Below are 25972 nucleotides of genomic sequence, written 5' to 3' on the forward strand. Positions count from 1 at the left end.
GTTTCATTTTAAAAAAGTAAACATACTAAAACCAGCTATTGAAATCATGGCCCCTGTGAAGTTAATGGCAAGATTTCTATTAATTGCAGAAGAGTCAGGATTTCATCAAGACTGTTTGCATAGTCTCAAAAGCATGTTCTTCCACAATTTTAATATTCTACTCTGTGACTATTAACTGATTTAAACAAAGTCATCATGAGAAATTTGCATTCCAATCAGAATATTAGATGGTTATTAGTACAAAACTGGGTATCTAAAGAGTTTTATCAGCATGACAATACAGTAATAAGAGCTTTAACATTTAACTTTGTGCTTGACACATTTTTTTCTTAAATCACAATCCCATTTCTTTTATCAAGTATATGCAACTCTTTGACCCTCTGCTGTACTATGTTTATCAAACCTGCTGCATGCGATCCAGTTCTGAGAATTCTGTAAACTCTTCCATAAGGCGCATCTGCTTTTCCAGTTCCAAAATCAGCTTCTCACGTTTGGCCAGCAGTTCACTTTCACCTTTACGTTTAGATTGTTCAATCAACTGTAAAACAAATAATAGTGTAAATGTGCTAGTAACAAAAGTTTGAAGCAGACATTTGGCATCATTGTCACATAAGCAAGTATTATTAGCATGAACAGAAAGAAAATAAATGGTACAGACAGGTCAGTTCCCTTGCAATAAATGGAGTTCTTCAAAAAGCTTTTGTGCATACAGATCACACCGGGGTTAGTGGCTACCAGTTACCCTTCAAAGAGGTAAGTAATAGGAGTTTAATTTAAATAACCACTGTAGAACAATCCTGCAGAACAAACTGGGGATCTGACCTAGAAGTTATAACAAGGGACTAGTGATTGGTAAACATGCAAATCTAACTACAGATAGAAGCTCCACAAATTTCAGTAATAGGCACCTCTCTGAAAAAAGCTAGGGGTATCAACTGGACCTTATCAAGAGTGCACTCCAACTTAAGAGGAAAGAGGTAGTTTATTTTAAAAATGGGAAATGCGAATGCGGACTACAACTAGAACTGAGGAAACAGTCCATTTTTCAAACCAGGGACTGAACTGAAAACCAATAAGGCCAGGTCTGAGGACATACGGGCTACGTCCACTAGCCCAAAACTTCGAAATGGCCATGCAAATGACCATTTCCAAGTTTACTAATTAAGTTTACTAATGAAGCACTGAAATACATATTCAGCACTTCATTAGAATGCTGGCAGCCGCGGCACTTCGAAATTGATGTGGCTTGCCGCCGCACAGCTCGTCCAGACAGGGCTCATTTTCGAAAGGACCCCAGCAACTTCGAAATCCCCTTATTGCTATCTGCCATTTCAAAGTTTTGGGCTAGTGTAGACACGGCCATGGTGCTGTAAAAGGTGGAAACCAAGAACACAAGACCTCTCTGAAGCAAGCATGGGATCTGTGACATGATGAACTCCTTCCAAAGCTACTCTCAGAAATCAACATGAAGGCAGGGCTCTTCTGCTTCCATGCAAAACTGATTATCCAGAAGAACAAAATTACTCAAAGGGGGAGGCAATTCCTGGGTTGTAGAAATAGGAAAGCGTGCAAGATAGGCATTGGTACCATAGAGACTTAATGCAAACAGATTCTCATACGGATCTTTATATGAAAATATAATTTAAAAAGAAGCATCATATGCCTTGTCTGTGTTTATTAAACAAATCAGATGGCCCTCACACTAAGGATACAAGACTTCCCTAAACAAAATAAATATTTTGTACACACATCGAGGCATAACAATCTTGGCACATTTTAAAGCTCAAAGATGGGCTCTCTGCTTTCAGAACTATTCCTCAGTACCAAAGCAAAACTCAAAGAAAGAAAAGTGCTCTGGACTTTTTCACTTAACAGGATTAAATAAAACTTTGATAAAAAACCTACACAAATTCTAAGATAATTAACTATAACCTTAAACTATCTACATTTGTTGCCATATAAGAACTAAAGCATGAAGATACTCCAGTTTGCTATCATGTGCAGAGAGGGAATTACAGTGGGAACTCATGTGGATTATTGCTAGAAGTATTGGTGGAAGATTAGGAAAGTAATTATATACCAGAATCACATAAAACCAAGAATAATTGCTAATTCGTTATTTGTAATCTTTCGTCAAATAACTGGAATCCCTAATTCTGATTTATGTAGAGAATAAGGTCACAAGAAAATATTAATAGCCAGTGCATTTCGAAAAAAAAAGCAATAGTTTCTTCACATAGCATGCAGTATGGCTGAATATTTTGAAAGGCCTGTGTAAATCCCTTGCACATCATAGTGATGTGTGCACATTAAAAGAATGACACTAATTTTTGTCATGCTTCCAGGCCCGAACTTTTTGGGGTCTGGAAGGACTTTTTCACAGCATGTAAAACATTACACAATTGGCTAAATGTATTCCAGTGATTTTTCGTCTTCCTCTGAATTATTACAATGGAAGTAAGATACAAGACTTGTAAAAGTCTTTAAGCAAAAATGACAGTTCTAAGTTCCTATATTTGTAACCTGCTGGTACTTGCTAAATATCTATTTATTATATTCTCCATCAGTGCACTGGGCTTCTTATAAATACTTAGATCTGGTATGATGGGATTTGATACTCTTATAATAAATGTTGTTATACAAATTTGGACTAGACAGTGATTCTCAATAGTGAAAATAAATTGTTCAAATACTATACAAGGCCTAACAAATTAGAATATATAACATAATAAGAAAATATCTTTACATCATCATGTTCATCAAAGATGGGATTAATCTTCTGAGGCCACAGTAAGACTCTTGCATTCAGTGCCAGATCTTCAGGAACAAATATGAAAACATCTAAAAGGTAATTCATTCGTCTTTGGCATTCCTATAAAAGAGATTCCATAAAAGCTTGTATTTCATGTTTGCTCGTGGTACAGTATAGGCTAACTGGAAAATATTTGTCATGGTAAAACAGTGAATTCAGACTCATAAGCCCTCATAATTCTGATCCAAGGATGAAATCCTGGCCTTGCTGATGTCATTACCGAAATGCTAATTGACTTCAGTGGGAGTCCCAGATTTCACCTCAGGACCATAAATTATCAAGGAATTGATCTCTCTGTGCCTTTCAAAGCAATGTAACATCAAAAGTTCATACAAACAATCTTGGCATGTGTTGTGTCTGAAACTTTCTTCCCTGGAGTGATCAGATTTCAGCTGCTAAGTACTATGCTTCTTTATCTCTCCTTCTCTAAGGGACTATAATAACATACCTAACATAAAATTACATGTTGTGGTGTAGTTTCTTTTAAGCCAAATAAAGTTCAATTTTTAAAAATCAGAAATCTATTAGAAAAGCATAAGATAGTAATATGTATGCCTTCCAGAATGTGTAAACTTCTCTCATCATATTACATTAATTTAATGTCTGTGTGAGAAAAGCTTACTACTTAGCACATATGCTCACCCTGCTTATGTCCAAGAGAAGCTGAGGTGATTGTGGCATTAGTAGGTCTCTGTTATAACCTGGTGGGGTGCATATCTGAGTGCCTGTCTGTCTGTGACAACATATATATATTTTTTTTTTTTGACTAGAGCTAGTTGCTGGGATTGTTAGACTGTGGGTTTGTCCCTTGGAAAGATATGACAGTTTGAAAAGTGTTAATGGGAGTGCCTTGTTCCAGGTGGGCCTTGAGTGGCTGATTGGTTTGGAGGCAAAGCTTTGAGCCAGGGCACCTGCTCTGAGACAGCAGCTTTATAAAAAAGTAGCTAGAGTGAACCAAGTGAACAATGAACAAAGGAGAAGCCAACAGTGGGAGCTTGCCTGGGGGAGCCCCACAAAGGCCCCACCGAGGTTTTGGGGTTTTCCCCCATCTCTTTTCCTCTTTAGGGTGCACTAAATACTACATCTGAGAAGTCTCTCAGAGGAAAGAGATTATACTGCTTGAGAATGCACAGGTATAACGAGGAAGGCCAAAGAGCAATTGGAGTTGCAGATATCAAAGGATGTGAAAGGGAAGAAAGGTTTCTACAAGTATGCTAGCAATAAAATGCTGGTCAGGGAAGATGTGGGACTTCTACTGAATGAGGGTGGTAACCTAGTGACATGATGTGGAAAAAGCTGAAGTATTCAATGCTCATTTTGTCTCCATCTTCACAGACAAGGTCAACTCCCAGAACACTGCACTAGGCAGCACAGAATGGGAAGAAGGTGGGCAGCCCTCAGTGGAGAAAGAACAGGTTAAGAACTATTTAGAAAAGATGGACTTACACACATCTATGGGGCCAGATCTAATGTGTCTGAGGGTGCTGAGGGAGCTGCCTTATGTGATTGCAGAACCACTGGCTATTATCTTTGAAAACTTGTGGCAATTAGAGGAGGTTCCAAACAACTGGAAAAAGGCAAATGTAGTGCCCATCATTAAAAAAAGGAAGGAGGAGAATCTGGAGAACTACGGTCTGGTCAGCCTCTCCTCAGTCCCTGAAAAAATCATGGAGGGGACCTCAGGGAATCCATTTGGAAGCTCTTGGAGGAGAGTAAAGTGATCAGGAGTAATCAACATGGATTCACCAAGGGCAAGGTTGGAGACTGACCAACCTGGCTGCCTTCTATGACAAAGTAACCGGCTCTGTAGATATAGGGAAGGCAATGGACGTAATGTACCTTGACTTTAGGAAAGCTTTTCATATGGTCTCCCACGGTATCCTTGCCAGAAAGTTAAAGCAGTATGGACTGAATAAATGGACTGCAAGGTAGACAGAAAGCTGGCTAGAATGTTGGGTTCAACGAGTAGAGGTTAACTGCTCTATGTCTCGTTGGCAGCTGATATCAAGTGGAGTACCCCAAGGATTGGTTCAGGGGCCAGTCTTAGTCAACATCTTTATTAATGACCTAAATGAGGAGATGGGTTGCACCCTCAGCAAATTTGTAGATGACATTAAACTAGAGGGAGACGTTGATATGCTGGAGGGGAGAGAGAGAGTCTAGGGAGACCTAGACAAATTGGAAGATTGGGCCAAAAGAAATCTGATGAGGTTCAACAAGGACAAGTGCAGAGTCCTGCACTTAGGACAAAGGAATCCCAATTCCTGCTACAGGCTGGGAACCAACTGGCTCAGCAGCAGTTCTGCAGAAAAGGAACTGCGTATTACAATGTAGGAGAAGCTGGAGACGAGCCAACAGTCTGCCCTGGTAGCCAAGAAGGCTAACAGCATGCCGAAGTGCATTAGTAGAAGCATTGCCAGCAGATCTAGGGAAGTGATTACGCCCGTTTATTCAGCACTGGTGAGGCTGCATCTGGAGTATTCCATCCAGTTCTGGGACCCCATTACAGAAAGGATGTGGATGCACTGGAGAGTGTCCAGCGGAGGGCGACAAAAATTATTGGGGGATGGAGCACGTAACTTATGAGGAGAGACTGAGGAATTTGAGCTTATTTAGTCCACAAGAGAAGAGTAAGAGGGGGATTTTATGGAAGCCTTCAACTACCTCCAGAGAGGGGTTCCAAATAAGATAAAGAGTGGCTGTTCTCAGTGGTGTCAGATTTAAAAATGAGAACCAAATACGCAGTGGAGGAGGTCTAAGTTGGATATTAGGAAAAACTATTTCACTAGGAGAGTGGTGAAGCTCTGGAATGGGTTACCTGGGGAGGTAGTAGAATCTCCTTCCCCAATGGTCTTTAAGCCCCAGCTTGACAAAGCCCTGGCTGGAATGATTTAGTTTGGATTGGTCTGCTTTCAGCGCTGGGGGAGGGGAGGTTGGATTCAATGACCTCCTGGGGTCTCTTTCAGCCTATTCTATGATGCTATAATTCTGTGTTTTGTATTTCTTACATGGCTTCCACATCAAAGTGAAAAATCTGATAACACAACATCTTGAGCCACAGTACAGAACAAATCAAAGAGCCACTTGCCCTCAGAGATTTTAGAACTAGTGTGGGGCTTTAGTGTTTTCATATCCTTTCTCACACCATTTTTTTCTCCAAGAAGAAACAGTCATAGTCAAGCGCTAAATGGAGGCGACTTCTTGTCAATCCCATTCAAACAATAAAAGGATCATCTCTGGCATTTACTAAAAAATATTAAAATACCAGAGGCTGGCTGCAACTATAAAAATCTTGCACACTAACAAAACATTAGTATGTACCAACTGGTACCCATCTGTGTCCCTACTTACCATATTTATACATCCAAAGGTAGTTTAATATGCAAGTGCATATTTTTTCAGATACAATAGGCTTCTAATTTTTAAATATTTGGCCTTTAAAGTTAGAGCCTAAAGAAATCCTAACCTGAGCGTCCTTCAAAGAATACACTGTGATAAAAATAAACCTCAAAGCCAGCTCATTTGAGTTAAAAGTGAAGGAAAATCCTGCCCATTCCCTACATGTATATAACCAACAGGCGGGGCAGGGGAGGGGCAAGGGGGGAGCAGGGGTTGCAGTTCACACAGAGAAAGCATTTATCTAGTATTGCATGGATCCCAGATCTCCATGATGCCCTTAAGCGCCAGTTAATCAGGACTTTTGACTAATCAGGTATACAAACTACTGTATACTTCGAAAATGTCTAAATGCATATAAATACACGTTACACAGCAGAAAGCTAGATGAAGGTCAGCGGCAGTGGTCTTGCCATTGAACACAATTACACAGCAGAGATCTAGATGAAGGTCAGGGGCAGTGGTCTTGGCATTGAACATAATTACCAGCTCTTTCTGATGTATGAGAGGAACTCAATGAGTAAGGAGGGCAGTCTAGCATGGTGGCTGGAGCAGCAACTGTGGAGCAGTTCCATGGTTACAAGAGATTTTTGATCCCAGCTCCACAGAAACTCCCTAATGCACAGGACAGTTTGTTTTGTGGAGGAAAGTAAAAAAAAAAAAAAAAAGGGCATTTACCTTAATTCTAATGAGCAGTTCCTGAATACCTGTGGTTTTTGCCTTTTCTACATAAGCTATCATTTCCATCATTTCTTCTGTGGTCTCAGGAACTTTTAATGCACGTTTTTTAATAGTTTCAAATTCCTTGCATATGCTGTAAAATGGTATGTCGAAGTTTTAAGATTTTAGTTTTGGTTTCTAACTGATCCACAAAACCAGCAATATATGTGTACAGTCACAGAACATTCAGATTATCTCTTTAAAACCACTGGGACATGTTAATCTCTGGTATAACTCCATGATTTCAATCTGACAGTAAATTTGCCCAGTTAAGTAAATGAGTCATATAAGTCTTTTTTACTTTTACCCTTTTAGTAACTCTTCAAATATTTGTTATATAGTTGTTGTAAAATTTTTTTTTAAAATATATATATATACATGTAAAAATAATATAAGGGCCATATAGTATTATGTCTCTCTCTCACTCCCCCAAATTGTCTGCTTTGCTTTATAAGAATGTAACACATTTTGTCATTCTTGTGAAATGGCATCATAAATTTTGAATAGTATTTGAGAAGTTTGCCATCATACATTTTGATTTATTTCCTAACACTTCATCCCTTACGTATACAGATAATCTATAGGTGTGTCTCATCTATACAGAGCTTCAAGGAATCTAGAAATCCCTTCTTCCAGCCAGCTCTTGCATTCTACCATTGGGAAGCCAGGAATGCAATGAAGTAGATCTCTTGTGAGGTAGTTTCCCCAAAGCCTGCCGGCTGTGATAGAAATGGTGTGCTCTTGTTGGATTTAGGGCCTGATGTCCAGCAAAAAAACACCAGTCAATGCAACTCCCCTCAGATTCTACTGCCTTTCAGTTAACCAGGAGTTTTGGTGAAAGAATTGTATATATTTATACAATGTCTATACAACACAAATGCAACTATTACATCATAGTCCTTTTCAAGAAAGAAATGGTTTACAGCAGGAAAGCGTACTCACTTTTCATTTTCTTCTCTATGATTAGCAACTATTTTCTCCATTAGTATATTTGCAAAGCTTTTTGCTTTATTGGTCAAACCCTGTTTCAAATCATCACAGTCCAAATGCACCATAGGGAAATGAGCTAGCAGTGGCAAACTCATGATTTCCTTAGCAAGACTGAGAAACTCATCTATAAACTTCAAAATGATATGTATAAATATTAAATTGCAAAGACATTCTTTAAAATATTTAGATCTGTGAATAAGATGTTTAAACTATTTTAAATGCTTTAAAAATACTTTATTCTGATTCCCATATTGATTCTGAAAAAATTTCCACTATGTGGATACTCAGTATTTTTGTGAGCTAATGGCTATACTTACATTTTATTCAATTTTACTTTTTTGATTATCGCAAAGAAAAAATGTAGAATTAAAACTTACAGCAGTATATTCATCAAATTTGTGGTCTTCTGCTTCAAAGCTCTTTATTCGCTTGTCTGCTGTACCATCTACAAGCCAACCATACCTTTCAACTGCAATGTAATAATCAAATTGAAAGCAGAATCCATGAACATAAAAGTAGACATTCACAAAATTCACTCTGAGTACTAACATTCTCCTACAAAATGCTGGTTTAGGTCACTTACCATATATTTCAAAATGTTCTTTTGGACCCTTCAAATTGGCCTGTATTGCTCTCTTCAGTGTAGTTGAGGCCCACGCTAGCACATGATCAGCAAGTTCAGCGTCAAGAGTTACAGCTGTGGATCCTCCAGCTAGCCAAGAATGTACTGCTTGAACATTCTATCAGAAGCACAAAATGACAATTACATTAAAATAAGTACACGGACAACAATACAAGATGTAGATACACATTCCTAACATGTAACTTGGAAAGGTTTTATTTAAAACTGAGCTTGCTGCTATTATTTATTTGCATTACAAAATCATCCAGAGGAACCAAGATTGGGGCCCCACAGTGCTAGGTACCATGTGTGCACATGTACCCCAACACTCCCTGCTTTGAAGAGTTTAAAATCTAAAGAAAGAAGAAAGACAAAAAATGTCTTATTCCTATTTTACAGATGAAGAAGAGTGGTACCTTTACCACCTTTACTTGGTGGTTAACGGCACTGATATCAATTTAGGCTACTGTCAGAGTAACATGTCACTCAATATCGATAAAGTTGATACAATCTGGCCCAAAGGTACTGGTGCCAACGGAAGAATTTGCCAGACAATGGGAGGTCAATATTGTCCAGCACGTTACCAACACTTCCGCTTCTTACTGGCCTCTTAGAAGATATTGAGGGGTAAATTACAGCTAAATATCAACACAGAATACTAAGATCCAGGACTGGTGGCTGTAAACAAACTTTATGGGACCATGGGAAACTTGGCCACATCCATGATAAATTGTCATCCGGCTAACTAAAATCATGACAGATTATGGATGCTGCAGAATGACAGAGTTCCAGATTAGAGAGGTTCAACCTGTAATTTTAAAGAAACAAAACAAAATCCAGAAGTTTTACCTATTTTAATGTCAACACTTTCAGAAGGAACAAAATCAAAAGGATGAGGCAGGACACAAAGACATTTCAGTTAAAATTCTTATTTAGGGGCAAGCTTCAGCCTAGCTTTCACAATTTATTTCTGCAAATACAGTAGGGTCTCAACATTCACGAGGGTTCTGAACAATGAACCTCTGCAAACATTGATTTTCACGAATGTGTGCATGTGGGGGGAAGGGGGAGTTGGAGCCCCAGGAAGTGGCAGGTGCCGGCGCTCCCCATCAGGGGCCCCGAGGAAGTGGCAGCTGCTGGTGCTTTGACCCTGGAGTCCCAGGGAAGTGGTGACTGCTGGCACTCTGGCCTAGGAGCCCCAGGGAAGCAGCGGCTGCTGCCACTCCTGCTTGGGGCCCTGGGAAAGCCACAGCAGCCACCAGCACTCCCCACCTGGAGCCCTGGGGAAGCCGCGGCAGGCGCTGGTGCTCCCAGTCCCGGATCCCCAGGGAAGCAAGGCCACTTGCGATTAATTGAATTCACAAATGCAGCACTCGCAGATGTCATGACCCTACTGTATTGCACATCCCTATACCAGGACCTCTCTTTTAAGGTGCAAAAGTGCATTTTTTTAAATCTCCTGTTTCTTGTTTGTACACAGTCACCAACTTCTTCCTGTAAAAGTGCGGACATTCTAGTTTTGTTGCAGACGTCCATTACACAGCAGGTGCATATGTGCCTTGTGCACAGTTGTCAGATTTTTGCCTCTGCAGTACCTATTGGGGTGCCATTGCATGCAGGTATAAAGGGAAAAGCTGCTCCCAACCCATCTCAGTTCCTTCTCATAGGCAACAAAGAAGAAGAAAGGAAGGTTGTGAAATGGACATATGCAACATATCTCGAAGAAAGATAGTTAAAGGAATAGGTTACTAACTGTTTTGTTTTACTTTGAATGATTGCACATGTCCATTCCACTGTAGGTGACTCATAAGCAATTCAAACTAAAGTTATGTTTAGAATCTACTTGAATAGGGTATGATACTGCACTCCATATTGATAGAGATCTGAGTATGGCATAATTATGGTGAATTTTGGTAAAATATGTGTCTTCTGAAGCGTCATTGGAAAAATATGATTTGATGAATACAATGTGTGCATATGTTTCATCTTTATATTTGAAGTTACGAATATTGACTATGTATCTGCATTTCAAATGTGCTTACTCTGAGTGACATACATCACTAGCCTTTCAGGTACAAGACTGAAAAAATTAAATAGTGCCAATGACTCATCAACAAAGATAATGGACCACAGAACTTAGTCTTCCTGTGAACATTTCACCCAGCGCAGAATTAATGGCTGCAATGACTCAGCAAGATGTGCAGGGGCATGTGACCAGACCTTATGATGCTGAACTCCATTTTGGTACCTCTCTTCTTCTACAAACTGGGCTGGATGAGAATTTAGCATGGAACAAAGGGTTCCCACCTTATTGAAAAATTATATATGGTGAGGAGACACTTCATGTCAGGGTTTCACTCCTGAAAACACCTAAAAACAAAGACTGAACTGGGGGAAGTGCTGATTCCAGGCTAAAGAGATTTTAACCTGTACATGGAAAGTTGATGGACTGCATGTATCTTCAGTCAGGGTGAAAAACTAAAAATTCAAATTCTATATAGTATGTTAGGCTTAGTTTGCATTTTTGGTTGTTTGCTAAGTAATCTTCTTTGATCTATTTACAAGTAATAGCAATTACTTAAAATCTATCTTTCTGTAGTTAAAATAAAATATAAAAAAATTGTTATTAGTGCGTTTTGAGTGAATTGCCTGAGAAAATCTCTGCTCTGTAAACAAAAGCTGTGGTATATCCACACTGAGGAGGAAGTGACTATATTAATGAGTTTCCCTTGTACAGATGTAATGCAAAACAGGATAATTCTGGGTTTATAATCCAGCAAGGATGCAAAAATGGAGAACTAGGAAATTGGCTGTTGTCTTCTGTCTGTCCTTGAGTGGCTTAGGTAAAACACTCATTTGGCTTAGTTGGCTGTGTGGTGCACAGCAGTATGAGAGAGATCAGCCCAGAAAATGTTTAGGGGCAAAGTGGTTCCCACAGCTCCTAAACTGCACTCCACAAGTGAAAACCCACCACACAGGACCTGAAGGACCACGCTATCCAAAACTGGAATAATCTTTAGACTGATGAGAGGGGGCATAGTAGAAGACAAACATATGGATCAAAACCTTAAAAAGGTACATGATGGGCACATGAGCCAGAAAGGCCACAGAAGCTGAATAAGCCAACACTCTAGTTAGGATGTGATACCAGTCTATCAGTAGCATTGACTAAAACAGTTGAAAATCCAGGAAGAGATCTTTTGGATGGATATTGGACGGCCCTTCATTCTCTCCAAAACTGGAATGAACAGTCATGATAAAGATCTAAATGGCCTACTCTGATCCAGCTAAAAAGCTAAAGCTCTTCTAACATCCAGGCCTGCTGATGTGTGGGAGGAAGAAGGCAGTGGCCCTGGAGTTTCAGCTGCTGAGGCTACTGCTTTGGGACCTACTACTAGACCTCTGAGCCCCTTTGAAATGCCATGGTGGTGCTGTTCTGTACAGTTCTGGAGGAGCGAAAAGCAGCACCACAATCTGAGTGGAACTAAGGGCTGAGTGCCCAATGCTCCACCCATTCCAGGAGTAGAGCCATGTTCCTCTCCCATTTTGCCTCAGGGCTCATGGTGACTGTCAGCCCCACTGCTAACATCTATATTAGATTATGAAGTTTTTCTTCACTTTTACAAGAATTAGGTCACCCTTTTTGCAGTTGGAGAAAGGGAAGTCTGCCATAAGTTGGGAGTCCCTACTCTAGACTGTTGAGGAAAGCCCCAAGAGCAGCAAAATGTGCACTAAAATGGTGGTAGATCCCACTTATGTCCATGCCATTGGTCCTTGGAATGCTGAGCATGGAAGGTGCTGAAGAGATAAGCTGAGACACATAAGAGTTGACCTCGAAATCTGATGAAGAGACTAATTCCGCAGGCTGAGGGGGAGCTGTCCTTGGCAGTAACGGGAGAGCAGTTCCACGTCTGCAGATAGAAGAACTAGCATCACTAACTTCCCTCTAGGTGGACTCCTCCTTACTGTAGCAGACCTTGGTACTGAATGGTGCATTGGGACTGAACTATATATGTCACATCTCAGTATCAGTCAGGAGGCCTGAATGGCTGGGAAAACCAGTATTCACAGCTTTAACAAATATTGAACTGCCTCAAAAGCCTTGGTTGTAGATGGTATTAGAAAAGAGCTTTTATCTCTGTGGTACTAAAAGGTATATCAGCACTTAGGTTTCAGTTTCAATAGGGCCATCATATGGTATGGCATAAGCAACCCCACTTGGTTTAAGGACTGTGACTGGGTGTGCCTCGTTTGTCTTTGCCCCCACTTGTGCCTTTTATTAAAAATCTAGACAATGCCAGTACTGAGTCTTTAGAAACTCTTACAGACACTCTGCTTTGGTACTGCTGATAAAGATCTACCCCTTGTCTCAGTCAGATCAAGGGGAGAGTTCTTAATAGACTTGGATGTGCTTGATATATGCTCTGAATGGGAAGGATCTGACAGCGGGCGAACTGCAGGCTTCAGGCGCAGACAGTTCAGTCTAGCTGCCTTTTCTTTAAGCAGTGCTTGAACCCCTTACAAAAGTAACATGTGTCACTTATACCCACTCCCCCAGATTCTCAAAACATGTGTGATGCAGGTCTTTCACGGGGTCCAGCACCAGTACCAAAACAGAAAGTGATGCAAAGATAGCTGTGCCAACTATCATACCTGGTGGTAAGAAGGAACTGAGTGGGACTAAGGGGGTCTCTGTCTTATGTATCTGCATGCAGTGATGTGAGGAAGCAGAAAGCATTCATGCCACCCTAACAGATATTGCTGAGAGAAAACTCTCAAACAACTCTGAAATGGTCGCACACAAACTTACAGTAGAATGGACGTGCACTCACTCAAAGAATAACTGTTGGGCTTTAAGGATTCAAACTGATCATCAAGCTGCTCAGTGTTCTCTATGAGGGGTAGCCTGTGAGGCAGAGGGTATTCAGCCATCCTTCTTCAGACTGTTTAGTGCATATGGCAGGAGATGTTAACCGGTAGATGGCACGTAAGCAAGTTACTCCTGCTACTGATCCAAGGTGCAGCAAAATACACCTCCAAACACAGCATCTTGACTGCCACAAGGAATCACAATCTGTATTGCAGACTCTACACAATAGAGAAGTTGCACAAAGCTGCACCCCTGCTTCTAAACAGTCTTTGGGACAGGAAAGGATATGATCCTAAATTGTGAAATTTTTCATATACTCTGTAACATTACACATACAGACTTCAGAGGTACATAAAGATTAAACCTCACCTGAAGAGTCTGCCCTATCCGGGTCACTATAAACAGAATGGCTTCTTCCACATCTTGAAAGCTTGGATAGAACTGCATTTTCTCATCATCAAAAGTCAATTCCATCTTGAAAAGTGGCAGCCATCTTTTGTCTTCAGGATCAAAGAGCTTCACATAAGCTTCAACTGTTCTTCTCAGTAGTTCTTTCAGCTAGACAATACAACACATTGACTTTATTAGATGAGAACATGGAAAACTATATCTCTGCCACTCTTTAAATAAATCAGGATTTCCATTTTATTTCAGTACCTTTAGCCTTGCCCAGAACCCAGTGAAATCAATAGGAATCCTTCTGTTGACTTTCAGTGATAATTAGTTCAGATCCTTAAAAGCAATACTATTTCTGTCTTGAAATATTTTAATCTCATATTGTTACTATGCTACAATTAAAATTAGTAATATATCCAGCATTACTACAACTGACAAAAAAATTATATTCTTTTTGTTCACTTATTTTGTACACTTGGAAGTATTCTGTTAGTTTCAACTTTCTGATATAGTTTTTTTTTCAGGTCTTGAGCCTGAATACACTTACTCATGAAGAAATGTAACCCCACTGAACATTATGCCTATATCTAGGCATTTGTAGAACTTGATCATTAGTCAAATTCCCCTCCTTCTGTGTGTGTGTTTGTTTTAAAACAGCAGCAGAAGAGAGGATTTTTAAAACAAATATGGGAAATATAATTGTAACACCATGAAAACTGGCTGGGGAATTCAGCAATTTTACTTTAACTGATTAGTTTTCAAGTGATGGAGTCTCTTTGAGGAGACTCTCAATTTTACAGTCAAAAATTTCATTCACTTTGGGGAAATTAAAAACACTTAATTCTACCTATGTTTTTTACGAAAGACCACTTTTTGAAAATCTGAGGATATATTTTCCTAATCTAATGGAATTCCAGATAATAGATACTTAACTACAAGATCTTTAATTAAAAATATCAGATGATATATTGAACTGGCTTATTTAAATATCACTAAATTATCACACACAAAAGGTTAAATAGAGTAGGTTCAGTAAGATATTCACCTGGTTAGACATAAGTGTAGCCACACAGTTATAGAAAGAATCAACTTTATCTGACTTTATACCCTCTAATGCCTCCTTTCTGGTGAAGAGATTGATAACTCTCGGATACCATGTGTTCAGTAATTTCTCTTCTATTTTTGAACAGTTTAAAGAAACGTCATTCTTCAGTGATTCACAATCAATTGGACCTTTCAAGCTGTTTACCAGAAAAAGAAAAATGAAGGACTGATTTGAAAATTAAATTCTACACTCTAACACAACTGTGTACAACTGGGATTTTAGGGCTCTACTATATCTACTAAACTATATTGTCTACTAAAACTAAAGGAGAACTTATAGTGGCAACAGGATCAGCAACACCGGTAGGAGGATAAAATTGGACCTACCAAATACAAAGATTGGAGAAAAATAATAAAGGGGACATGTAAGAGTGGAAAATGAGAAGATGTGCATTGGTGATATACTCCTAAAGCTAACAAACCTGCCAGAAGAGAAGGTCTCAGTTTCTTCAGGCATAGGGAATCAATCTTATTATATGTCATTTCTTAGTCCATTGCACAATGCACATGTGCTGACCAAAGGAGAATTAGTAGGAGAACATATTCCGAACGTATGGCCATTATTAATAATGAACAAGCTGATGAGCAATTTGTCACATTGGCTATGTCTACACTAGCACACTACATCGAAGTAGCCTATTTCGAAGTCAGGACATCTAAATAGGCTACTTCAACATGTATCGTCTACACGTCCTCCAGGGCTGCTGCCGTCGACGTTCCACATCGAAGTAGCGACGGGGAACATCGAAAGGAGCCGCCCCGGAAGGAAATGTGGAGTGTCCACACACACAAGTGATCCCCATCAAAATAAGGGGCCAGCAAAGCCCCAAGCCACTCTCTTACAGGGCCCCTCCCAGACACACTTGCCCTGCACAGCACAAGATCCACAGAGCCGACAACCAGTTGCAGACCCGGTGCATGCAACATGGACCCCCAACTGCAGCAGCAGCAGCCAGAAGCCCCGGGCTAATGGCTGCTGCCTGCGGGGACCATAGAGCCCCGCAGGGGCTGGACAGAGCATCTCTCAACCCCTCAGCTGATGGCCGCCATGGAGGACCCCGCTATTTCGAAGTAGAGGGACGTGGATCACCTCCACACGCCCTACTTCGATGTTGAACTTCGAAGTAGGGCGCTATTCCCATCTTCGGATGGGAATAGTGATTTCAACGTCTCACTGCCTAACATCGATTTCAACATCAAAATAGCACACGGCGCGTGTAGACGCGACACGTGCTATTTCGACGTTGTGCCGGCTACTTTGAAGTAGCTGGCTAGTGTAGACACACCCATTATATGGTAAGAAATTTATATTAAATGTTTTACAGGCTGATGTTTCCTACTTATAGCACCTTAAAGTATCAAAATAACACATAAGCATATATCATATATCAAATTAAATGGTTTATATAATGCCATTTTTATTGGCAACAAAAACATGGCTCATTTAGTTAACTTTTACTATCTTAATTCAACAAAAGACATTTTACCTGAAGTTTGACAAGTCCACTATAAGTAATTTGGAAAATGTTGCGTAACCAATATCTAGTAACATTTTCAGAGTAGGATGAAGGATATGCAAGTTTGTGAGAATCTGCTTTCTTGCTTGTATAAAACTGTTATGCCATGGTCTAGAAAAATCCAAACCTCTGAAAAAAATAAAAGCAACAAGCAGAGAGAGCAAATAATGCAATATATCTACAAAACTTCGATAAAATATTCTCCAAGTGTACTCAACTATAACAGTTAAGCTTCATCTGGTAAGGATGAGGTTTACCGCTCAATCAGTTAACGTGTTAAATGTTGCCATCCCATGTGGTTCTCTAGCATTAAGAGGCCACATTTTATTCTAGAGGTGGCTGCATTTCAGTTGTGGACAACATGAGCTTTATGATTTCCAAAACTGGGGCCAGAGTCTAACTTCCTTATTCATGTTGAATACCACCTCATTTGATTAATCCCATGGACTTCAAATGGAACTACTCTTGAAGAAAGGTCCTGCTCAATCTGAGCAAGAGTGCCAAAATGTGCCCCTTAGTAAAAAATTATAAAGAATTAATGATTAATTTGGATGTCAACTGCTATCAAAGAATAAGAGCCTAATTACTGATGAACTACAGAATGTATACTAGGAGCCCACTTATCCCTTTATTGTGTTTATACATGGTAGTACGAGCAACTGAAAGGGTAATTAGTCACTAGGCTACTTCTTAATTTACTCACAAAGGTGATACCGGTAATGGTCCTTCCTTTTCATCTTCAAGCCCTTTTACATCAGGTTTAACAAGAACACTTCGCACTAGAATGTATGTATAAATATGTAACTATTAGAAGGCAATTAAAAATCTTTAATTTGCACAAAAGGAAACTGACTGTTATTTTTTCTCTATTTCCCTAGGGAGGACCAAGACTCTGATATAATGCAGATTTAACTATCACTTAAATTTTCAGAAGGGTTTTCCCAACTGATGAGGACATTTAAAAAGCTTTTATTGTCAAGTTTATTTTGTGAAAAACTGATTTCAAATAAGGAGTCTACTTTCCTATCAGACTGTCCCTTAATCTTCACAAAGTTTTGAATAATCTGATACTTAACATATAAAATAATTACTACTCTTAAAAAACCTTCTACTGAAGTACGTGCAACAGATCAAACTTTAAATGAAGTTCAGACTACAAATGGTCATTAAACCTCTCCTCTCTCAAAAGAGTATTGGTAGTAATAGGGACACTATCTACATGCTGTTAACAATTTAAATTAAAAGAATAATCCAACCTATTATTTTTAAATATTAGTCACAAAAACATTGGGTGCAAATCTTTTGTCACAGATACTTTTGCAGTTTTCAGAAACTTTTAGTTTGGAAAAATATGGAAGCTTTAGGCTGAAAAAATCAGTTTTAAAACTTCATTTTAAAATCTTTTGAAAAAAGTTTCAAAAATGTCTATAAAAACATTTACAACAAAAAATATTCAGTTCCAGTTTTAAGCACCTCATTTTATAACTCGCAAAATAAAAAATGTAAGAAGGGCATTTGTCATCTGGTTCATCTTCATCCTACTATGAGATTGTTTATAATGTTTGCTTTAATAACAGTAGAAAGTAGAAGGAAACTAATCCAAACATTATTATTATATTATTTGTATTATTGTAACGCACAGGGGCCCCAATAAGAAATCAGGTCCCTCTTGAAGCAGGCACCTCATACACAAAAAACAAAATGACTTATCCTTACAATCTATGTACTATATACTATCTATAATCATATGTTCTTAAAGAAAACAAACAGGAAAAACAGACAGATGGGAAGCAGCACAAATTAACAATGAGACAATTTTGATTACATCTGCTGCCTAGATGTTATCAATTACTTTGCAGGCAGCATGACAGAGGTCAAGTTTTCTGGAGAGATTTGAAGGATAACTTAGTTTCTTTGCGATACTTCTTCCAAGAGCTTGTTCCTGCATAAGGACTAACATGGGAAAAAAGGATGAGGGTACTTATGAAAAAATATTTGCTAATGAAAAACACAAGCTAATATCCCTGAAAGATAGGAGGCTACAAAGAAGGGCTCTTTAACATAAAAATGAGGGTAAGGTGGGGATAAGTTGTGAAAGTTGTGTCATCAGTAGGAAAATAGGTATGTTCTCAGATTGAATAAAATAACTAAAATTATTTAATCCAAGGTGATACCCAAACAAAGACGAGACTGTTTATAGCAACATTGAGTAGGCTGTATGGGTGGCTCTCCTTCATCTCAGTAGACCACAGGATTGTTAATACCAAGCTAGTCTCCTGGGATAGGGTAGTTTTGCTAATTGCACTTGCACATCTAGAATTTGCAGGATGTGCCGAATGATCCATAGCAGCACTGTGAATCCTGAGGGAGTGCACAGCTCTCACACAATGGGATGTGCATACACCATACTTTATGTGCCCTTGCTTTATGCGCGTGTCACTGTAATAATACTAGAAAGGAAAAAAAATATGCAGACAAAAACCAGCCGAATCATGGGCAACAGTAAACAAAATATCTTGTGGGCCACACATAGAACCCTGATGGGCTGCATGCAGCTCTCAGGCAGCAGGTTGCCCACCACTGGTTTATAGTCTTCACATGAGTGAATTGCCTGAGTTAAAGACTAGACCCTGTATAATCTTTAACTTGGCCTGCTACCTCAAGTGAAAACTACCAACTATTTGGTCTTCAATTATATTACTTTAAGTTAATTAATGCAAAGTAAGGACATCTCTTTTTCCTCCAATGATGATCTTCAGCAGCTCCATGTTGAATGGATTACAACATATATACATTCATACATTAATAAATTTAATATACATAGTATGTAGTTCTTACCCACACATCTCTTCATGCTCATTTCAAAATCCTTTGTTACCTCATCTAAAAGCTCTTCAACCAGTAACCCTCTGTTCTTGCCTTCCATGAGGAACTGAGGCACCAGAGTAAGCATAGAAGTCAGCCACTGCTGCTGAATAGGAACTACTGGGTTACTTTCCACACACTTCTTCATAAACAGGTAGTTGATCTGAAAGGACCATAACATCAGAATCATTAATCCTCTAAATCCAGACCTACATGAGTAGAGGCAGGGTGTCACAAGGATTATCATTCTCCCAAAGTACACTGAAGGCTGCTCCAGAACAGGTGAAAGATTTTTGCATGCCTCATTACTGACCATTTCTGCTAATGCTTACGCATCTTTGTGACTTAGATTACAAAAGGGACACAGTAAACTCCTGAGATACACGCAACTGAGTTGCATGAATCTCAGTTTAATGCAACTGCTGCCCCAAGAGGAGCAGGGATACTGCTCCTGTCAGTGGCGGGACCCTGACTGTTGCCACCCTGACAGGAGCAGTTTTCCCACTTCTGTCAGCGGCAGCAGCCACTCCTGTCAAGGGTGGCAGCCAAGAGTCAGGCTGCCATCCCTGAGAGGAGCAGGGAAACTGCTCCTGTCAAGGGTGGCAGCCTGGCTCCTGGCTCCCCTCTGCTGGCAGGACCTGGGAAACTGACCACCACATTGCTGATCAGTTTCCCAGGTCCCAAAAGTGGCAGCCTGGCTCCCAGTTGCCCACCTCACTGTGGGAGCCAGGAAACTGACCATCACATTGCTGGTCAATTTTCCAGGTGCTGCAAGCAAAGAGGAGCCGGGAACCAGGCTGCCACCTGGTGCCTGGCTCCCTGCCGCTCCACAGTAACCCTCCGAGTTACCCCAAAGTTCAGCTTATGCAGGGTTGCCAAGACGCAACCTCTGCGTAAGTCAGGTGTCTACTGTATCCTCTTCTGATATTAAACCAGCTCAATTAATCATTTACCTGGCACAGCAGACCAGTGAGATATGAGCTGGGTGATGCGTTTGTTACTACCCACATTAAGAGCTGAACACCTATGGGTATTAGACATTGAGGATGCACTTACTTGACAGGAAAAGTGTATGTAATACATTGGCTAAGCAGGTGTGGTCAAGGCTCTTTTTAGTTTAGCACAGATGCTGAACTGAACAGTCTGAGAGCAGAGTGGTTCACAGTTACACCTTTCTCCAGAATAAGAAGTTATTACCTCCATGATTTGCACATATATATGAATTTTCTCCTTAAAACCAGGGCACAACTTCCGTAATTCCCAAACCTTTCCATTTCCCAGGTGCTATGCCTTCTATGTTAGAAGAATTATTTCTATTGGCTTTAATGAGCTACATTCTTAGTGAAACATATTGTATTTTCCCTCCATGGGATCAGGAAATGATCATTCCTGTTTTGCCTCTAAAGCCACTATAACATTATTAAACCAAGTGCCAACTCTGCCAAGGCCAGAGAATTATAGAACTGGAAGGAACCTCAAGAGGTCATCAAGTCCAGTCCCCTGCAATCTTGGTAGAGGACTAGACCATATCTGACAGGTGTTTTGACCAACTCTGAAAAAATCATTAATGCTGGAGAGTCCACATCTTCCCTAGGCAATTTTTTCCTGTGTTTAACCACCATAACTGCTAGGAAGTTATTCCTAAAGTCCATCATAAACCTCTCTTTCTGCAGTATAACCCCGTTGTCTCTTGTCCTATCATCAGAAGTTAAAGAGAATAATTTCTCTCCCTCCTCCTCATAGCAACCTTTTAGGTACCTGAAAGCTTTTATCATGTCCCCTCCCAGTCTTCTCTTTTCCAGACTAAACAAGTTGTTTTAGTCTTCCCTCAGAGATCATGTTTTCTAGACCTTTAAGCATTTTTGTTGCTCTTTTCTGGACCTTCACTTATTTGTCCATATCTTTTCTGACATGTGATGCCCAGAACTGGACTCAGTACTTCATCTGAGGCCTAATCAGCACAGAGCAGAGTGGAAGAATTAGTTTGTATGTCTTCCTTGCAACACTCCTACTAATATATCCCAGAATTATGGTTTTATTTTTATTTTTTTCCGCAACAGTGTCTCGCTATTGACTCAGATTTTGTTTATGGTCCACTATGACCCCTAGATCCACTTCCATGATGCTCCTTACTAAGCTGTCATTTCCCCAGTTTATTATGTGTAAAACTGATAGTTCCTTCCTAAGTGGTGTACTTTGCTTTTCTCCTTGTTGAATTTCATCCTATTTAAATCAAACCATTCCTCAGATTTGTCTAGATAGTTTTGAATTACAATCATATCCTCTAAAGCACGTGTAACAACTCCCAGATTGATACCGTCTACAAACTTTATGAATGTACTCTTCATGCTATTATCTAAATCACTGATCAACATATTGAACAGAACTGACCCTATGGGCATTAGCTAATAATCAATTACTTGTGACTGGAAACCAAACCAACTCACTTCTAGGGTAGTTTTCATCATCATTGGCATTAATATTACAAGAATGTATTTCATATTTAGATTTTGGAATACTTGCAAGTTGCTGCATATATTAATCTCACTTGTGCATATTTCATGCTATAAGGAAACATATAAATTTTGCTTTATAATTTTGAAAATGCTTTTTCTGAATTTGTGAAACAAGGCACAGAAATCTTCCCTTCTGGCCTAAGGGACCGCCTGTGACTTGAGAGTAAGACTGTTACAGTGATCAGGAGTAGAACATGGGGCAGAGGGTTAGCATGAAGACGAATGTGCCCCTCAAATACCGTGGGTGGTAGGGAACAGACCAGAGCCTCTGTGTGGCCCATGGGACTAGAGGAGGAGTCTGACACCAGCAGCAGGGATTTCCCCCGGCACTCACTGGCAGTGGCAAGGGAAAAAAATGATACACTCCTAGCCCACTCTGCTTCCCTGTCTCCCAGCTGCATTGCTCAAGGGAGGGGGCAGGATCACTGCCAAACTCACCATTGGGAAGCGGAGCAAAACAGCCAGAAGAGCGGAATGGGCAAGGGTCATGGCACTCCACTTCCCCACATCACTGCTGGTGAATGCAGGTGCGCCCAACCCATGCTGCCAGTGCTGCTCCTTCCCCGCCCATCTAGTCTCCCCATGCCATGTCACTTGGGGGAAGAGGCGAGGCAATGGCAGAGTAGAGTGGGGAAGAGATGGGGCCTGGAGTAGAGGGGAGTATTGTCCTGACCTCCCCTGGGATATGGGTGGTGCAGGGAGGAGTCACATGGGCAGTACCCGCCTCCCATGTTCCTCTTCAGCAATTGTCCCGAATACTTATCCAGGAATTCACATTTGTTACGAGGTTGGTGAAAGCTAATTACAGAACATACCACCAGTTTGAGCTGTCTATCCTGTTTTTGACAGTCTGTCCTGAGGTATCAAAACAAAAAAGCAATCATGTAGCACTTTACAGACCAGCAAAATAGTTTATTAGGTGATGAGTTTTCGTGGGACAGACCCACTTCTTTAAATCTACAGCCCTAGGATTATATCAATCTGGGCGGCGTTACAAGTGCTTTAGAAGAGAGGATTATAATTCAAAATTATCTGGACAAATTTGAGAAATGGTTTGAGGTAAATAGGATGAAATTCAACAAGGAGAAAAGCAAAGTTTTCCACTTAGGAAGGACCTATCAGTTTTACATATAATAAAATGGGAAATGACAGCCTGGGAAGGAGTATCACAGAAATGGATGTAGGGGTCATCGTGGACCATAAGCAAAATCTGAGTCAGTAGCGAGACATTGTTGTGAAAAAAAGAAACCATCTTTCTGGGATTACAGACTAACATGGCTATCTCTCTGGTACTGTCCTGATGTAGGCACTCATGGTCATGAGCTACTCCAGACAGCATGACAGCCACATCTTCCAAAAGGTAATTGTTGGAAGCTGATCTAATTTAACACTCTTAATTCCTCATACACAGGCTAATTCTGTATTATTTCAACACAGAAACCATTTCAACAGTGCTTCTTTTCAGAGGAGTAGAATATTAAACAACTTAACTCACTCTTCGTTTTTTTTGTTCGCTGTTCATCTGTTTAAAAAAAAAAAGAATAAATAACATACCAAAGTAATAATATAAACAATGAGAAGCCAAATCAGAAAACGTACCTATTAATATAAATCTTGATTCACAAGCTGAACAAATATTATTGACAGTCAAAGACTCAGCCTGAAAACACTTTTGCATCTATATACTAAATTCAATGGAATTACTTACATGAATAAAATTATTTATGACTTAGTGTGCCATTGGGCCCTAGTTAGCTCAATATTTGCAGATAAGAGACTAAATGTGCTGCAGGAGTCAAAACAGCAAACAAAATGTTCGGAACAATTAAAAAAAGAATACTGAATAAATCAAAGAATACCTTATTTCCTCTATATAAATCTATAGTATGCCCACATCTTCAATACTGCATACAGATGTGGTCACCTTATCTCAAAAAAGACATACTGGAATTGGAAAAGGTTTCGAAAAAGGCAACAAAATATTTAGGGATTTGGAAAGGATGCCATATGAAGAGAGATTAACAAGATTGAGACTTTTCTTCTTAGAAAAGAGGAAATTAAGTGGGGATATGATAGAGGTCTATAAAATGATGACTGGTATGGAGAAAGTGAATAAGGACTAGTTATTTACTTGCTCCCATGACATAAGTAGTAGGGGGTCACCAAATGAAGGTAATATGTAGCAGGTTTAAAATCAACAAAAGGAAGCTTTTGTTCACACAGTGCATAGTCAAACTGTGGAACTCCTTGCCAGAAGATTTTGTGAAGACCAGGACCTTATCAGGGTTCAAAAAATAATTAAATTCATGGAGGTTAGGTCCATCAATACTTATTAGTTAGGATGGATAGGAATGGTGGCCCTAAGCTCTTTTTGTCGGAGGCTGGAAATGGATGACAAGAGAGGGCTCATTCAGTTATTACATTCCCTCTGGAGCATCTGGCATTAGCCACTGACAGAAGACAGGATACTGGTCTAGAAGGACCTTTAGTCTGATCCAGTATGGCCATTCTTATGTAGATACATCATCAACAAGAAGCAAACATAGCATGATCAAAATTAAGTATTACAAGTGAAAGGAATTAAAAACTCACTGTAGAAGGCAGTTCTGGCTCAGAAGGCGTGGGAGCTCTCTCATACTTTTCTTCCATTGTTGCTTTATAATTTTTTAAAGCCTGGTCAATTCTGAATATAGTTGGAAAAAGTGTTTAAACTTTTAAACAATGTTTTAAACATAATGGCTACATCTACACTAGCCCTTTCCTTTCAGAAGGTACACGGTAATGAGAGAGTTGGGAAGATGCTAATAAGGCACTGCCATGACTATGCAGTACCTCATTAGCATAATGGTGGCTGCATGTGATTTGAAGGTGCTGCTTTCATATTCATGGCAGCGCCTCATTAGCATCTGCCCAACTTGCACATTACCATGCCCCTTCAGAAAGGAAGGGGCTAGTGTAGACATAGCCAACACTGTATAACCATTTTAAAGTGCTGCAAATTCCTTTTTCATATGTACCAACTATTTCAACTATTGCCACAGAGTAAGACTCTCCAAAATAATAATATTGTCTCTGTGTGTGTGTGTGTGTGCGCGCACATGTACATACAAACACATAAGACTGATAACCATGATTGATTTTTCTCCCTAGATATTTCTTAAAACATCTGTAGTTGGTCCCTACTGAGTGCATTATGTCAAAGAGTGAATGAAGCTGAGTTTCTGACACAGTCTAATTATATTTTTAAAATATTTTAAGAAATGAAAAGAATGCTCACCTTTTAATTAAATTAATTTATAAATTGAAAAATAACTAAAATAATTAAATAGCCTTTAGAAAAGTGTAGATGACTGGTGTTTGCCTGTCATGTTGACCTTAGCAATCAAAACATCCCAACCTATTTAATGTGAATACACTGTACATTAACATATATTTCCTTGGTATATATTGAATAAGATAAACAATCAATCACTGCCAATAAGTCTGAAACTAAAACTGCATTTTCATATTTCCTACTACTGCATTCTTTGTTTAGTTAACGTAACATCAGACTGTATTCAACATCAAGAGTGCCTTTTTCTTAATTTTCATGTTTTGGTATCACCTTGCAATTGGCCATCTAGATTACAAATTAAACATCACAATAGCAATAATATATTTGATTACAATTAGCGGGCCCATTCCTAATATACATAACAGAACAAGGTTATTTTAGATATTATATGAAATGTTAGGAATAAACTGTCTTCCATATTTTAAAATTAAAACATTGCATTTGAAGAGTATCTGTCAAGTTTACTAAATATATGTGTAGCCCAAGGACCAGTGCATTTCAGCCTCAGCCCAGGGAAGCATGTAGTTCCCAGGGATGGGGCTGAAGTACACCAGTCCTTGGTCGGCGTTACATATGTACAATACTAAAATAAACATTACAATTCAGAAGAGACCATTTAAAAAAGTCACACTTTATCTGAAAATTATTCTTCTGTCATTGCCCAAGACTACTGAAAACTGAAAGAGATGAGAGAGGAAAAACTGATTGTTATTTATTTTTTCAGTTCCTTTACTTGAAGCATTTGACAGATGTGTTACTGTTTCCTGGGGCAGGGGCAATCCACATATCAATGAGAGGAAAATCATTTTACAAAGCAGAAAAATCTTATA

At 39.5% G+C, this 25972-nt stretch overlaps 1 protein-coding gene across 1 annotated transcript in view; it reads right to left on the reverse strand.

Moving 5' to 3' along the window:
• DNAH12 (dynein axonemal heavy chain 12) overlaps positions 1–25972 on the reverse strand; it is a 150842-nt gene that overhangs the window by 114965 nt on the left and 9905 nt on the right. The window contains exons 5-17 of the mRNA XM_075005777.1: positions 24401–24491; positions 23304–23330; positions 19266–19455; positions 17131–17206; positions 16398–16556; positions 14852–15047; positions 13780–13968; positions 8502–8658; positions 8296–8387; positions 7871–8049; positions 6887–7022; positions 2747–2872; positions 404–538 (exon numbers count right to left, since the gene is read on the reverse strand). Coding sequence (XP_074861878.1) covers positions 404–538; positions 2747–2872; positions 6887–7022; positions 7871–8049; positions 8296–8387; positions 8502–8658; positions 13780–13968; positions 14852–15047; positions 16398–16556; positions 17131–17206; positions 19266–19455; positions 23304–23330; positions 24401–24491 — 1753 coding nt within the window. The remainder of the gene's footprint in view (positions 1–403; positions 539–2746; positions 2873–6886; positions 7023–7870; positions 8050–8295; positions 8388–8501; positions 8659–13779; positions 13969–14851; positions 15048–16397; positions 16557–17130; positions 17207–19265; positions 19456–23303; positions 23331–24400; positions 24492–25972) is intronic.

The sequence above is a fragment of the Carettochelys insculpta genome, chromosome 11 (genome assembly GCF_033958435.1).
Source record: "Carettochelys insculpta isolate YL-2023 chromosome 11, ASM3395843v1, whole genome shotgun sequence".
Classification (NCBI taxonomy): domain Eukaryota; kingdom Metazoa; phylum Chordata; order Testudines; family Carettochelyidae; genus Carettochelys; species Carettochelys insculpta.